Source organism: Oryzias latipes, chromosome 5, assembly GCF_053564925.1.
Source record: "Oryzias latipes strain Hd-rR chromosome 5, Olatipes_Hd-rR_3.1".
Taxonomy (NCBI): Eukaryota; Metazoa; Chordata; class Actinopteri; order Beloniformes; family Adrianichthyidae; genus Oryzias; species Oryzias latipes.
In genome coordinates this window covers 31,814,685-31,831,662 of record NC_136241.1, presented here as the reverse complement: position 1 = coordinate 31,831,662, position 16,978 = coordinate 31,814,685, and the positions used below count along the sequence as shown (strand labels likewise).

At 43.8% G+C, this 16,978-nt stretch overlaps 1 protein-coding gene across 13 annotated transcripts in view; it reads left to right on the top strand.

Moving 5' to 3' along the window:
- The first annotated feature begins 5,354 nt into the window (after positions 1–5,354).
- The window catches only part of kif21b (kinesin family member 21B), a 61,585-nt gene continuing 49,961 nt past the window's right edge, over positions 5,355–16,978 (top strand). For 8 of the 13 annotated variants that reach the window (XM_078948129.1, XM_078948127.1, XM_011475544.4 and 5 more), the window contains exon 1: positions 5,404–5,720. In XM_078948129.1, coding sequence (XP_078804255.1) covers positions 5,680–5,720 — 41 coding nt within the window. In that variant the 5' untranslated portion in view covers positions 5,404–5,679. Of the gene's footprint in view, positions 5,721–16,978 lie in introns of all 13 variants that reach the window. The other 5 variants (XM_078948130.1, XM_078948123.1, XM_078948124.1 and 2 more) reach the window with 2 other exon arrangements.

The window sequence follows — 16,978 nt, the reverse complement described above, 5'->3', positions numbered from 1 at the left end:
TGACCATTTTGTCCATGTTTTAATTAGATTTTCTTGTCTACTTAAGAAGATATCATAGTCATTTTAGAAAAGCGCACAGTCCCAAAAGTGTTTGTGTTAATTAGTTTCATCTCCCTGTGCTTTGGGCGCAGACAGAATACATACTCATCTGAATTTCTCCTCAACAGAAGTCTGGGCTGTGTTTGTTTGCAGCATTGGGGTCTGTCCTGGTAACTGACACAGATAGAGCCCATTAGTCTTTGTGAATGAGGTGATGCAAAAAGCATGTAGTGTGCTCGAGGCGCAGGATTCAGCCCTCCATGACCTCCTCTGCTCACATGAACACACACTCGCGTGGATGCTCGTTGTTGCAGAACTAACTCTGTCAATAAACGTCATCACTCCTCTGCAGCACCCCGCCACCGTGAGGCACCTTCAAGTCCACAGCCCAGTCACTGCTCGCCCTGCGCCGAGTGAACGGACGGGGCGGAAAAGTGTGGGTCAGGAAAGGCCCCGGGGGTAAAACTACTTCAAGGTGCACTTTCTTCAGTGTCCAAATGCTGAGTCAGTCACAACATCTTTGACTAATGGACTGTCACTGCAATCCCCTGTGCTGCTGGAAGACGGACAGTCCCTCACAACACAGAAGATTCTTTTCTTCAGGTTCAGATCATTCCTCAAGTTCCCAAAATGAATTCCTCTGAACACTTTGAATTGTTAAAAAGTCACTCTGATGACAATTGGGTTTTCAACATATCCTTGTGGCATTTTCTCATGATGGAGGACACAATTGTCCCATCAGCAACTCTGACTCTGTCAAATTTCAAATGAACTCCTGCCGCTCTGCAGAAACTATAGAAAACGACACAGGTCTATTGATTTTGTCTAAAAATGACATGATAATAATTAACAGAAACACTGGGAATGCTTTGAAAATAGATAACAAAATTATAGGAGTGTGACTTTAAGAATAAGTACTGTCACAGTCACTGTCCTATGATGAAGCTCCCACCTCCGTGCTGAACTGTCAGAGAATATTGCTTTTTTATAGTATTTAAGGCTGTCCATACAAACCAGGACAGAAAAAGCTGTTAGCGCACACTATTTATTTACATTACATGTTTACTTCACTCTAAATGAGGTGAATGAAGTGATGTTCTTTGTGTAAAAAGCCTCAAGTGTTTTCACTCAAACTGTTGGCCTTACATGCTTCTCCCTGTTTTGCGTTGTTGTGGAGATCAAGCCTTTGGCTGTCAGTGGGAGGCGGGCCGCCATGGGCGCTTTGTTGGTCCATCACAGCAACACAGGGACAAACAAGCATTCATGAACACACAGAAAAGCTGTTGTTTTCTGCCATGTCTGTGTTTTTCATAAACACTTACTGGTTATACCTGCAGGCCTTTATTCCATATGAATCCAATCTATCCAGGTAACTTTTTACCCATAAACACAGATGATTGAGCTCGCTTTGATGCGTAATTTCAATATTATCCCCTTAATTTGCAATCATCACTTTATCAGTAAAATTGTTTATTTAAAGAAGAGGAGTTTTTTTTTCCTTCAAATCATGACTTCTGTAAAATAACCTGTGAGGCTTTGCAGGATGGGAGGACAAAACCCATTGGGGGGTCCAAGCAGGAAGCTGCTCTGCTTCACACCGCCGCCGCTGCTGACACAAATAAATCTGAAGCACGGCTCCTCTGTGGCGCTCAGAGTTCAGACATGGTCTAGCATCTGGGCACAGGTTTAGGCCTCACTCAGGTCTTTGCATTCGGAAAAACACAATTAGGACCGATGCACTTTGTGCCAACGCGGGGCAGTATGTGTGTTTCTGCAATCTGCCCAATTCCAACCATTTTGTTACAACAAAGAACGGGAAGATTAGGTTTTGGAGCCTCTGAGCCAAATATAGAAACACATGCAAAGGATTATGGGCACATCAAAGCATAAGAAGGAGGATAGAGACTGCGTCAGAGTGCACCTTCATCTTCCACCTCTCATTTTTTTCTATTTTCAGGGCTGGACTGGAGATGAACCTGGAGTATTCAGAACATAAAAAGGCAGCAAAGGAAGTTCCTTCATTATGTTCTTTCATATATTGATTGTATTTAAAGACACATCAGAGCTGTGACTCATCTTCATCTATTTGAGCCAAACATAACAAAAAAATACACGGAAATCAGACTGGAGCATGCAAATATGTGTTGGTGAGCATGAAATTTTAGAGATTACCAAAAAAAAGGACTGTATTCCAGCACTTCTGTGCAAAAATGATTCTCCTCATTTAAATCTGTAACATACTAAATATGAAGAATTACAAAAATGCTAAAATAAAACAACTGCAGGGTTTTAAACCTGCATGCAGAATAGTTAAAAATGTGCAGGGGGGAGAGATTTAAAAACGTTGCCTGAAGAAGAGGACAGAAAGAGCTTCAAAGCTGGCTCAGAAAAGCACGCCGCCCTATTTCTGTTATCCTGAGTTGGTCCGAAAAGTTTGAACTGAAGAGGTGGGATCGGGCTGCTTACTTGTTTGTACTGCTGTCCCAGTTGCGGTGGCTGTGTTCCCTGCAGATCCGCTTTGTCCTCATAACTGGGTGTTAATCCTGCGAGGAATCCAGGTTCCTTCGTGCACAGCACCAACCAGCACCCAGTTCCATCACACATGCTGTCAGCTCTGCAAAAACGGGCCCTTTGGGGAAAAAAAATCAAAATTTCTTTCCCCATTGGTAGATTTTCTTTAAGTAGGCACCAAAAAGATCTGTGAAGAGAGTAAGAAAAAAGGTCCTACCGAGAATTACTATTTTTGGAAATAATTTCTAGTCACTAAACATGTTTTCTCAAAATAAGATAATTTTGCTTAAAAAAACACTTTTTTGATCAGATTATTGTTCTTGCAGGACAGAAAAAAAACATTTTTTTTTCCTTTGAAACAAATGTCTTTTTAGTTAGTAGTAAAACATATGAGCTTCTGTATGCATAAGATATAGAAAAAAAACACGTTTTTGTGTGAAAAAAAATAGTCTTTTTGGCGTTTTTAACATGTTTTTGTGGGATTTTTCTGATGATGGAGGACAAATGTGCCTTTCAAAAACTCAAGAAAACTAAAGCAAAAAACAATCAAATCACTAAAAGCACACATTAAAAGCACAACAGAATAAAATAGAATAGACTTTATTATCATTGAGACATGTTACATGCACAAAATTTCTAAGTCACATATTCTGAAAATAAACAACACAAACAATATTATAACCAACTTAATGCAAGTTTTGGTGCAGCAAAAAAAGACCACTCTACCCTCATATTAGTCCACTTATTGTACATTTTCCATTTCAGCAGCCCTCCTGTGTGTGTTTGTTTGTTCAGTGTGGAGATGGTTGTGGGATGGAAACGTGCTCGGATTGCTCTGTACCGCCGTCCTGAAGGAAACAGGTGTGATGTGTCCCTGAGGACGTGTTGGCCCCTCTTCACTTGTGCAGTTCAACTAAAGTGGGGAGAGGACCACTGATGATCTTCTGGGCCGAGTCTATAAATACCAGCTGACAGATGAGTGAAGTCAGATTGAAAAGACAGATTTAAACACATAAGTCTTGAGTTTGGATTTGAAGCTCTGGAAAGACTCAATGCCACAGAAATCAGGAGGAAGAGAATTCCAGAGTTTGGGAGCCAAGTAGCTGAAGGCTAAAACAAATGGTAAAACAAATAACAATAATAGAAAAAAGCTTATAATTGTATTTCTGAGTATTTCTTTGTGTGAGTCAGGAGCCAACAAAAAAAAATGCAGTTTTAAAAGAAGAGCGTATTTGTAACAGAAAATACTCTGGACGGGCCACAAGCTCTCTGCTCTTAGCTTTCAGCAACAGAGAAGGGAAGGGGGGCGGGGTTGCTTCCAAACAGTGTTTTATTTTTTCCAAAATGGCAAAATTTTAATAATTAAAAGACCACTGGGAACACTTTTAAAATATTTTTAACAAAAGATCAGGGAGGGACTCTAAAGTGAGCTCATGCAGAGTAATGACTGCCATGCAGATATGCAAAATCCTGGTTAGATTGGAGACTGGCAGCTGTTGCATGCTGCTCACTCATTTTGCATGGAATATTTAAAGCAGTCAAACGGAAACCTGGACGCCTAAAAGTTTAAGGATAGAAAAAAGAAGGCCTCCACAAACCCAGTGCGTGACGAGAGTGACTGGGGAAAAACTGGGGAAAGGAAGTTGTGTTTGACTCCAACAAGAGAAAGGACCTGAGTTTCCCCTTTTGAAGAAATGTTTATCTGCAAAGGGAAGAATGTTCAGTGTCACTTCCCATCCATTCCTGTCACAGGACAGCTCTGCTTCAGGGCGGGTAAAAAAAGGACAGCATCCTTCACAGGTTAGAAATATGCAGCGTTAGTGGGTGTGTTGATGGGCGGGGCCAATCCTGCATTCAAACTGCTGATAGGGTATATAAAGAAAAGGGGAATTGGCTGCATGCCATGTCAATCAAACACAAAGTGTTGCTTTCAGGGCTCACTTAGACATTTATAACTCTTTTCAGCACAAGAGGTTTTGAGAGCAGCCCTGGATCCGAGCCATGCTTCTTTATTGGCCTGTTAAGTGTCTCCATATTGCTGCCTCAACAGAAAACTGGACATTAAAAACGTTTATCCATCGCACAGCTGAAGAAATTGGGCAGCAAAATTTTCCTTTCATGACAAAAAATATCCAAGTAACATCCACTTTAAATCAAAGAGCTGATGTACAGAGGCAGAACAGTCAGCTTCTGCATTCCAGCCAGGTTTTAGGGTCAAACACAAGGGTGACCTTGTGTGAGAAATGATGATAATAAGAGAATTTATTGAAGTGATTCCCATGAACGACAACTTTGACACCTGAAATTTTTAATGAACCAACTAGAATTGTGAGTTTGTTTTTGATCAGAGGTGATTTTTTTTAAGGATTGTTAACTTAAGCTAAACTTTTTTCAAAATTAGAAATAACTGTATCTAATGGAAGTCGATGCTGGTCATTTTAGACAGAAATAAAAGCAAGGAACTTCAAATGTGTATTTTTTTATTTATTTGTAGATTAAATTACATTTGCGGATGATACATTTCTGTGAGGCTTAGCTTGAACGAATTTTATTAAACCGGTATTTTTGCAGTTTAGTTAAAAACTAATAAAATATAATTTAAACAATTCTTAGTACAGTTTTTATGCATGACTCAACAGGGAACTTCATCAATGTATTAGTATTTGTTATATGGTTAAATAAAGTTTACACGAATGTTATTCGATAAAATAAAAATGAAACTAATGTAAAAACTTTTTTAGTTGGAACATTTTCAGGGCTGATCGTTTTGGGAGACTCTAAGTGGAGTTGTCTCGTTTCCGACAGCCCGTGAATGCAGCACCAGCCCCTCCAGTTCCTCCTGCGTGACCGCGCACAGAAGCGCCGTGGCCGCAGACGGGCGCACGTTCACCGCTCGAACAGGATGTAGCGGCGGAGACGCTCCGCGGAACGAAGAGGCGGAAAGCGGCTCCAAGTGTGGGATGCGACGGGCAGACATGACCGCCGCGGCGGCGGGGGGCAGCAACCAGACGCGGGGAGTCCCGGTGCGGCACCGCACCGCCGGCAGGTCTTGACGCCCGCTCCCTCCCGCGGACTTCAGAACCACACCGAACGCGCAGCATTACCGAAACAGCCCGCATCACATCGATCATGGCGAGCCAGAGTGACTGCTGCGTGAAGGTTGCGTTGAGGTAAGTCTGTCTGCTGGAAATGTGCCGACCTCAGCAGACCACATTGTGTCTGTGCCCGCAGGCGCTCGCGCAGACGCGTCCTCCGTGCGCCCGGATCGCACTGAAATCACGCATTTGCTGCTTATGTTGCTTGTTCATAGTTCAGGCAAACATGCGTCTGCAGTGAGATGTGCGGGAGCGACCCCGCAGAGGCTTTGACACGCGGCCATGTGACGAGAAGGACAGCTGCAGGCAGGTGCAGAGAGGCGCAGGGAGGAGAAGGGCGTCTCTCTGCAAAACCACTTTGTGTGATCGTCCTCACAGACCTCTCACCTTTGTAAAAACACCTGATCCAGATGGGACCAACCCTGTCCTTGCACGTGCACTGCTGAGTTACATCAGCGAAGGAACTCTAGAGAGAGAAAAGGCACAAAGACAGACAGACTCCCTCCCCAGCAGAGTCAGTCACTGTCTGCGCAGAGGCTGAGGTCGCGCATCGGTTTTTGGGCTGAATCAGTGGAAGGTTCGGGTTGAATCTGGGGAATTTACTTAGTGTCTGTACTCGCGGTGCAATGAAAGGAGGTGAGGAGGAGCCTCCCAGACTTTGTCCCATCATAAAGTGTTGGCTCCATGCGGATGTATAAAAACGAGCAGCTCTTCATCAAGAAGTCATTTAAAGTCCATTGATTGAGCTCAGCAGGGGTTTAAGGGGGCTGGGGGTCATTTGGAGCGACCTTAGGGAGAGACTTAAAACCAATGGCTCTATTCCCCTGGGGGGGGGGGGGGGGGGTGCTTCAGCGACTAGTGAAGTGTAGAATGAATCTGCTTTGTGCTTGTTCACAACCCTGACTGTAACAGGAAGTGATGATGATGATGACGACAGGAAAGAAAAGGTGAAAAGAGAAACTCGGCTTGTGGTTGCAGCTCAGATGAAGTTATCAAACTAAGCTCAGTCCAGGCAGCTTTACCCTCAGTCCAGGCAGCTTTACCCTCAGTCCAGGCAGCTTTACCCTCAGTCCAGGCAGCTTTCGTTTGAACCTTTTTAAAAACTCTGCAGAATTTGTGCACATTATTCCCTCCTTTTTCATGCCTGAGGACAACCCCAGAGAAGTCTGTTTTCTTAAAGAGGGAAGTGGGCAAATACACAGAATGAAACTTCCTGTCACATGCACCCCCCCTCCCCCAACTGCCTTCAAGCTTTTTCTTTTATCCTTCTCCTAAAGAAAGTAATCCTCTGATAAGAGGGGATGCGGTTTAATTGCTGCCACGTTCTGCTTCTCCATGCAGAAAAGCAGGACTTGCCGTTTGTCTGAGGTCAACGCTGACGGTCGCTTCCTCAGAGGCCGCTCCGCCTTCCTCCTCTGTAACCAGTAAATGACCTACAATCCTGTTTTATGGACTCCGCTCGGTGGGGGGTTGATCAGACTGCATCTGCATTGCAGGCACAGCATCCATGACTGCATGAATGCAATGTTGGGACTAAGTGGCTGCTGGTTAATGGCTCCCGGTTTTTGCATCTTTGTGCATCTGCTTTCATTTATGACATCAGCCCAGTCTGCTGCAGGCGGGAAGGATAAGTAGATTCGTTAGAGCACGCAGACATGCATGCAGTTTCACTTCACCCTCATCGCTGATTGAAAGCTTTACATCAGAAGTGGCCCTCAGTGTGTGTGCGCGGCCCCCACCGATGCTAATAACTCAGCTCTCGCCGAGTGAAAACTTGACAGGAGAGTTATGGGCTTTGTGTAAACTTTTATTTGCATATTGATCTCTGCTTCCTGCTGCTCCCGTGTTCATACTGGCACCACATCGTCCGCAGAAAAACTGTTCAGTCAGCCTCCGTGGCTGCACATGGAAACAGCAGCGGTGACACAATTTCTCATGATTAAAGACACGTGTTAAAAAAATTAAGCTCAAAACTGTGGTTGTGAGTATTTTTTTACTCAAATCGTTGTAAAGCAGGAGCAGACAAAAAAACTGGATAAAGCTCGTGTGACGTACAAGTGACTACCACTCTGCTCCATTAGGCATCCGCTGGCAGACAAACAGATGCACGAACGTCTTTGTTTTCCTCTTCTACGCTGGCATCTGGAAACTGTACGGCTGGATAGCTCTGATATTGGTCACCTTTTTTGTTACACCACTAATGTAAGGTTGGAGGCTCCGTAAGCTAGCCGGAGAGGCAGATGATGGGAAGGAGAAGAGTTTACTCTGTCTGATCCAACCCACAACTCAGATGTGAATTTCTGTTGAACTGTTGCCGCTCTGCACAAACTCTGTCCTAGAAAACCACACAGGTTCTTTTAATTTTGGCCAAAAACAGCATAATCGTAAGTAAAAGACTGCTGGAAACATTTTGACAAATGATGAGCGGAGTGAGGCTTTGAGAAGGAGTTACTATTTGTTGTTTTGTAACGTTTATAACAAGGTTTTTCTTCATTGTTATTTGTTTCTCAGCAAATCAAAAAAGGATTTCTCTGAGTTTTTTGTGCTTTTTTTTGTAATACCCAAATCACATAACAAACAGAATCAAAACGTGACCCAAACATCAATGTTTGAACTGAATTGTGAAGAAAGTGTATCAGTTATAGGGATGTGACAATAAATCAACTTGATCGATGAATTGATTTCTATTCCTACAATCCAACCAGATTGATCTGTCAGAGCCAAGTTGAATCCTAAACCACTATAAAGAAAATTCAAAAGAAAATAAATCACTTATAATCGATAATTCCATTTAGATTGACACACAGTAGTTTTTTTTACTACAATGTAAAAAAAGACCATCACAGCGGACAACACACGTGATGTCAGCAAAAGCTGATCAGTCCATCATTTCAGTCCAATGTGTGGAAACACTTTGAATTTACCAAAGACATACAGTGTGCTAGAATATTCTAAGAATGTTTTCATTGGATTCTTTGAATGTGGAAAAACAACAGTGGGCTGAACTTTAGGAAATTAAAATGTGAATGGATTTGACATTTCTTTGTGTTTACTTGTTTGTTTGTACACATAATTAATATGTACTTGAATATTTGCAAGAAACACAAAGAATCTGGAAAACTTCACCTGCTCAGGTATTTCTCTCCGAGTCCCTGGTGGAATTTTAATGTCTTGTATTGATTTTCAGTCAGTGGATGGGATCGTTCAAAATGAACCAATATCGGCTATGAATTGTATCGTCAATCACAAATTATGATGACATTAAATCGTTGTCAAAATGGATCATTACACCACTAATATGGGTTTATACCTAAATACAGACGCGGATTGTCGTTCCACTCTCTAAACTTGTGACCGCTGCTCTCACATCAGATTTAGCTCTCAAAGATGTCTCTGTTTAATTTAAGCACATTGCCCAAGGAATCGCTCAGGAGTTGAGAGCTCTGCGTCTTTATCTGCTGTGGTTTGGGAGGCTGACACTAAAAAGACACGCCAACAAATGTACCAGCAACATAAAATATTCATTGTTCTTTGGCAGCCCACAGGTGGAGGATGAGGGTTTTTCTGACGTAGAGTCTTCTGGCTGAAAGGCTACTAGAGCTCAGCTGATGAATCAATTAAACTAAATCAGGCTTCTTCAGATAAAAAAAAAAGTCATGAATGTGCTCCTCAGACTTCAAAACAAAGAGTAGGAGCGGAAGAGGCCTCTCACAGCTGATACACAAAGCTTTAAATGGACGAAAGAAACAAAAGGTAGTGTTTTGTTGTTGGACTCGTGTCCTGTGTAGGCAGCCAGTCTCGCCTGTTTCCTGTGTGTGTGTTTACAGTTTGCCACGCTGCCTCTGTCTGGGTCACACTCCTCCCGTGGGGGCTGACTGGCTGCTGGATTTGGTGGGAAACGGTTGGTGGTCGAGATCTTGCAGAGGGGGTTTATGACGGTGTAGCTGCGGCTTTCTGCCACTGACCTTCTGGTTTTGGCTCAGAAAAAAAAGTGGAAGCTTTTGTTGGTTCCCGTGAAATGCGTTGTGATCAGTCGAGGGGGGGTGGGAGAGGAGCAGGAAGCATGGCAGGGCACACACCCATGCGGGCTGTCCACATCTGTGCCTGCTTCCTTCTCGCCGGTGGTCCCCTGGTTTCACTCCACACTGTTTTTCTAGAGAGCATTTGTTTGCTTGTATTGATACCAGCAGCAGCATCAACCGGTTGGAATAAAAAAATCCCTCTGTTTGCTAGTTTTGATACCTCTGGAAATTTTGAAGAACAGTTTGGAATGGAAATCTGCAGACATGAGGTGTGGTGGACATTAACTAGAGTGATAAAGAATCACGGCTGAATAAAAACTAACTATCCAGAGAGGAAAACATGTAATAAATGTGGAATTTTACCTGATATCATGTCCTCCAGATGTTTTATTTTAGGGTTCAAGGAAGCTGAACAAAAAAACCCCCAAACTGTTAGTTCGTTTATTGTTTTAATTCTGGTTTTTAGACGTTTTTATTTCATCTTTTAAATTCCCTACATGGATCCAAATTGTTGGCACATAGTTGTGCAATCCGTCTTTTGAAGAACTCCTCTTGTGCATCAGCACTCCCAAATGGCGTGCTGCTGTTGCAGAATGACTTCCTGCCGAGCTGCCGCTGAACTATCCACACTTCCTGTTCACTTCCTGCTTTGTGACTAGGCCACTTTGACATGATTTGGTTCAGTTTTGGCCGTCAAACGGACTTGAAATAAAGACAGAGGGACTTTAACCACAGCTGTTTTGGGAGTCGGCCTCCTTTCTGTCTTTCTTTCTTTTCTGACTGAAAATGCACAATGTGGAGCAAGCGTGAAGCGTGTTGCCTTTCTGTTGACAGTCCACTGTCACTGCTCTTGCACTCACCTGTCTGGAAAATCAACAAAACGACAGAAAATAATGCGATTCTGTCCCATAAACACACGATTCTACATTTAAATGTGTGCCTTTGAATTTGGTGGGGAATAAAAGGCGCTTCAGTCCAGCCAGCATTTGCATCCTCCTGTTATCAGGGTCTCATATGTTGGTCGGCCCGGTAACGGTCCTCGCTGTCATTATTCATGCAGTTTGGACACAAGGGAAGCGTTTCTGAGGTTTATGAGGGCAGAATGGGAAAGAATGAATTTCTTTATCTCCTTGCACTTTGGGGGGGGGGGGGGGGGGGTAAATGTATTCCTTTGAAGATTCTCTATGGTTCATGTTTCACAATAAACCCTGTATGTGTGTTGGCAATGTTGTGGTCGTCTTGGGGTTGCGAGGGCTCTGTGTGTGTAACGGGGTGGGAGGGGGGTAAGCAAAAGCCCCTCCAAACAGAGCACCTCTTGGGTGAGCATAAACAGAGGACACAGTGTGAATGAGTTTGATGTCACTGCGGGTCTTTGTGTGCTCTGCTGAGCACCCACCCACACACACACACACACCCTCACATACACACACACACACATACACACACACACACACACCCACACACACACACACACACACTTGCACATGAGGACATGAGTAATGTGGACGAGGCTCAGACTATGTTCTGGGAGGGTGGAAGTGAGTGACAGGGGAGCTATGAAGAGTCTGTGTCTGTTAGCATCTTTGGCTTAATAAACCTGACCCCTCATCTTTGAAGGAAACAAGGGTTGTGTGTGTGTGTGTTTGTGTGTGTGTGTGTGTGTGTGGGGGGGGGGGGGGGGGCACAGAGCTGGGTGCTGAGTATCCTGTCAGAAAAGCTACTGTAGCGAGCAAACACGCGCTGCATGTGCGTGCGCAGCTGAGCGTGTGAAAAATGCGTCTGCAGCTGCAGGTGTCTGCCATATTCCCCTGGAGGACGAAAAGTAACAGCAGGAGGATGGAGGATTTTTTTTTTTTTACTCCAGACTGCAGAGTTTATAAGCTTCACTCTTTTAATTGCAGTCATAAACAGTCTGTGATTGTCTGACTTACAACTGTAATATTTGCACACAAATTAAAAGTACATTTATTTATTTGTTTATCTTAAATCCACTTGGATCGGGTGTAAATGCTCCCGTGACCATCTGGCTCCTAATCACCTTTAAGATGAAGTAGCTTAATAACTCCTGGGGTCTGTCTGTGAAGGTGCTTTGTGTGTGTCTGAGTGTGTAAGCAGGACAAAAAAGCTGAAATCATCAGGAGTTTACTAAGATGATTAGAAAATAAACCAATACGCATACACAAAGCGACTCTTTTAACCATCACAGCAATGGGGACGCATTAGTCATTCTGAAATGTTGGTTTCAACCCAGGCATGAAGCGGAAAAAATGCACAAGTTTGAGCTCACACCTGACGGGAAAGTCTTAAATTCACAAACCTACAGTCAGGGAAGAGATGCAGCTGTTGGTGGCACGAGACAATGCCGTATGACAGCTGGAGGCGGGGCGGCGGGCTAATGCTAACCAAACCTGCAGGGAGGCAGACAAGTCTGCAGAGTCATGGCAGCGGTCTGCCACTCCGATGTGTTCAAAGTACAATGAAGGTGAAAGCAAAGGTGAACAAAGGCTTGTTCCTGTTTGTTTAGTGACCTTTTACGTTTCTATAGTTATGTCACCTAAACATGTCTTTCTGCCAGCTTTGCATGGATTTTAGTGCATTGCATATGCAGATGCAATGTTATTGCACTTCTTGGTAAACATAATTCCCTAAATATATGTTAAAAAACATCTTTTATTAAACATGTACACATTTAAATCAAACCTATTTAAGACTTTGTCCTAAAAATATCAAACGTTGAAAACATGACACTGCAAAATACAGACATGCATTATGTGCAGCGGCCACATGAAAAGAATACAAAGAAGATAAACTTGAATGTTTCCTATTGTAGGGAGGCTCTGCAGGTCAACGGTTATCCACATCTCCACACAGCTTCATCGAAAAGCTGGTGGATTATACACAGAAAAGGGCTCAAACAGGTTGGCCTAAGTTGTTGTGTAATTAGAGGCGCTTACAGGTTTGTTGGGTCCTGATGGCTTTTACACGCCAACATGACTTCAGTGAATTTGACTGTAAGGTGTTATTTTCACTAATGAAAGACAGGAAACGTTCTTATTTTTTCAGAGTTGAAGGTGAAATAGCTGGATCTTTTCCGAGGAGGTTTTTCAATTCTGCAAGAAATTCCAAGGACTTTCAAAAATAAAACACAGCCTTACTACATTGATGGAATCCATTGGGGTGAATGAGAATCTTCGCAGACAGGCTTTTCTTTTAATGACTTGTCCATTTCACCTTCAAATCCGCTTTTTAAAAATGTGTCTAATGACCGTTTAACATCCTTTAGAAGACTATTCTCCCATGTGTCCCAGGAGGTTCTGCTGCTGCTCTTCGTTAGAAATGTTTTCCTTTCAAGCTGTTGTAGCTCCTCTATGACTTTAATCAGACAGACAGGAAAATATAGGAGAAGAAGCTAATTTGATTCTTTGTCGTGCCTCTACCTCCCCCCTCGGAGTAGCAGATTGAGCAGAGGAAAGGGGGAGGGAGGGAGGGGAAATGAGGAAATGGAGTGGGGATTGACCCAGAATTGGTTCATGTGATTGTTCACTGATGTGCTCCTGCAACAATTAGAGAAATGGAGCGGAGGCCGTTTGAATGTATGAAATGTTCCCAGGAAGTGTAAATGATGTCAATAAAACGGCTTGGCGAAGAACTTGTCTGTGTTGGTTGGTTGCTTCGGGACATGAAATATGTTGGTGACAGCCGCATTCGATGACCTTATTTTAGGAAAAACCTGCCCACACATTTGACATCCAATGTTTCACGCGTTGTCGGTCAAGATTTTCCTACATTTATGAGCTGAAAAAAATATACTCCTTTTGATTCTGCAACACAATAATACAAACATGTGTGTCATTAAAATTACACGACTGCTGTCTTCCTTTGTTACTTTGCGTTACACTCAAGAAGACACAAGTTAGAACTGAAGCCTTCGTGGCAACGGACTAAAAATGAAAAGTAGTTAAATGTTTATCCTTTTGTTTTCAGGACACAGCTCTGAATTGATTATGGTCTGGCTGAAGTATTTACTTCTGGGAAAAAAAAAAACAGAATAAAATGATCCTGAGCAACACAAGGCACAGTGTTGCATGGTCAGTCACAAGCCCCTGTTTGCTCTTTTTAAGACAAAATATGATAAAACTTGTGTTTTTGGTGTTTTTAAATTGTTCAAGTGGCATTTTTCTGCTGACGGAGGACATATATTAAGAAAATTAAGCTTAAAATTACATATTTCTTTATTTGAATCGTGAATCAGAAGCAGACAAAAAAAAAAAGAAGTCTGAAAAAGAATTTCTTTGTGACAGAAATACCTTGGGTATTCAAGCTCGCTGCTCTGCTCCATTCTGATGCATCCACTTGCAGACAAGCTGATCCGTTAAGGTCCATTAAGATCCATTCTTTGTTTTCCTCGTCTCAAAACTGTACAACTGTGAGATTGCTCGGCGGGGTTGTTCCACGCCAACGGTCCTGCCCACAACTCAGATGAATTTCTATTGAACTCCTGCCGCTCTGCAGAAACTATGTCCTAGAAAACGACACAAGGTTTTTGATTTTGTCTAAAAACGCCGTAATAATTATTAAAAGACCACTGGGAATGCTTTGAAAATGTGGAAAGATGATTGTAGTGGGACTTTAACAAAAATAAGCACATAGGTTCACTTAGGCAATCTAGCCGCAGGAATCTAGCCGCAGGGGTTGCAATCTAGCCGCAGGGGTTGCAATCTAGCCGCAGGGGTTGCAAGCCAGTTGCCTCTGTGCCGGTCCCAAGCCCGGATAAATAGAGAGGGTTGCGTCAGGAAGGGCATCCGGCGTAAAAATTGCCAAAATAACCATGCGAATCATCCACAACACTTTACACATACCGGATCGGTCGAGGCCCGGGTTAACAACGACCGCCACCGATGCTGTTAACCTACAGGGTGTCGGTGGAAATTTGACTACTGTTGGTCGAAGAAAGAGGGGAGGCAGAAGGGTCCGTGGCCAGAGAGAGAAGGGAAAAGGCAGGAACATAGGTTTGAGAATAGGGACTCTTAACGTTGGCACAATGACAGGGAAAGGCAGAGAGCTGGCAGACATGATGGAGAGAAGGAAGGTAGATGTACTGTGTGTGCAGGAGACAAGGTGGAAGGGCAGCAAGGCACGTAGTATTGGAGGAGGATACAAACTGTTCTATCATGGTGTTGATAGGAAGAGAAACGGGGTAGGAGTGATTCTGAAGGGGGAGTTTGTAAACAGTGTTCTAGAGGTGAAAAGAGTCTCAGACAGGATGATGAGCCTAAAGTTAGAAATTGAAGGGGTGATGGTGAATGTAGTCAGTGGGTATGCGCCACAGGTTGGCTGTGAGTTAGAAGTGAAGGAGAGATTCTGGAGTGAGTTGGATGAGGTCATAGAGAGTATCCCCAGAGGAGAGAGAGTTGTTATTGGAGCAGACTTTAATGGACATGTTGGTGAGGGCAACAGAGGTGATGAGGAGGTGATGGGCAGGTTTGGTGTGAAGGAAAGGAATCTGGAGGGACAGATGGTGGTGGACTTTGCGAAGAGGATGGAAATGGCTGTAGTCAACACTTACTTCCAGAAGAGAGAGGAACATAGAGTGACATACAGAAGTGGAGGTAGGAGTACTCAGGTGGACTACATCCTATGCAGACGAGGTCATTTGAGAGAGGTTATTGACTGCAAAGTGGTGGTAGGAGAGAGTGTAGCCAGACAGCACCGCATGGTGGTGTGTAAGATGACTCTGGAGGTCAGGAAGAAGAAGAGAGGGAAAACAGAAAAGAAGACCAAGTGGTGGAAGCTACAGAATGAAGAAACTTGTGAGGAATTTAGGCAGAAGTTGAGACAGGTCCTGGGTGGTCAGGATGAGCTTCCAGATGACTGGGAAACTACAGCAGAGATTATCAGGGAAACAGGTAGGAAGATGCTAGGTGTGTCATCTGGAAAGAGGAAAGACGGTAAAGACACTTGGTGGTGGAATGAGGAAGTACAGGAATGCATCCAGAGGAAGAGGTTGGCTAAAAGGAAGTGGGATGTAGAAAGGACTGAGGAAGGTAGACAGGAGTACAAGGAAGCGCAGCGTAGAGTGAAGAGAGAGGTGGCAAAGGCCAAACAGAAAGCTTACGATGAGCTATATGACAGGTTAGACACAAAGGAAGGAGAAAAGGACTTGTACAGGCTAGCCAGACAGAGAGACAGAGATGGGAAGGACGTGCAACAGATAAGGGTGATTAAGGACAGAGATGGAAAGGTGCTAACAACTCAGGAGAGTGTACAAAAAAGATGGAAGGAGTATTTTGAGGAGCTGATGAACGAGGAAAATGACAGGGAAAGAAGGGAGGAAGATGTGGTTGTTGTGGAGCAGGAAGTAGCAGAGATTGAAAAGGATGAGGTTAGGAAGGCTCTGAAAAGGATGAAGAGCGGAAAGGCCGTTGGTCCTGATGACGTACCTGTGGAGGTATGGAAGTGCTTAGGAGAGACAGCAGTGGAATTTCTAACAAGGTTGTTCAATAGGATTTTAGAGAGTGAGAAGATGCCCGAGGAATGGAGGAGAAGCGTTCTGGTTCCGATCTTTAAGAACAAGGGTGACACGCAGAACTGCAGCAACTATAGAGGAATAAAGTTGATGAGCCACACAATGAAGCTGTGGGAAAGAGTAGTGGAAGCCAGGCTTAGGAAGAAGGTGGAGATTTGTGAGCAGCAGTATGGTTTCATGCCCCGTAAGAGCACCACTGATGCCATTTTTGCTTTGAGAATGTTGATGGAAAAGTACAGAGAAGGTCAGAAGGAGCTGCATTGTGTGTTCGTAGATTTAGAGAAGGCGTATGACAGGGTGCCGAGGGAGGAGCTGTGGTACTGTATGAGGTCGTCTGGAGTGGCAGAGAAGTATGTCAGAGTAGTTCAGGACATGTATGAGAGAAGTATGACGGTGGTGAGATGTGCTGTAGGTCAGACAGAGGAGTTCAAGGTGGAGGTGGGACTACACCAAGGATCAGCTTTGAGTCCTTTTTTGTTTGCTATGCTGATGGACAGGCTGACAGACGAGGTAAGACAGGAATCTCCCTGGACAATGATGTTTGCGGATGACATTGTAATTTGCAGTGAGAGTAGAGAGCAGGTGGAGGAACAGCTAGAGAGGTGGAGGTTTGCTCTGGAAAGAAGAGGCATGAAGGTCAGTCGTAGTAAGACAGAATACATGTGTCTGAACGAGAGGGATCAAGGTAGAAGCGTTAGGTTACAGGGGGCTGAGGTGAAGAAGGTGCAGGAGTTTAAGTACTTGGGGTCAACAGTTCAGTGTGATGGGGAGTGTGGAAAAGAGGT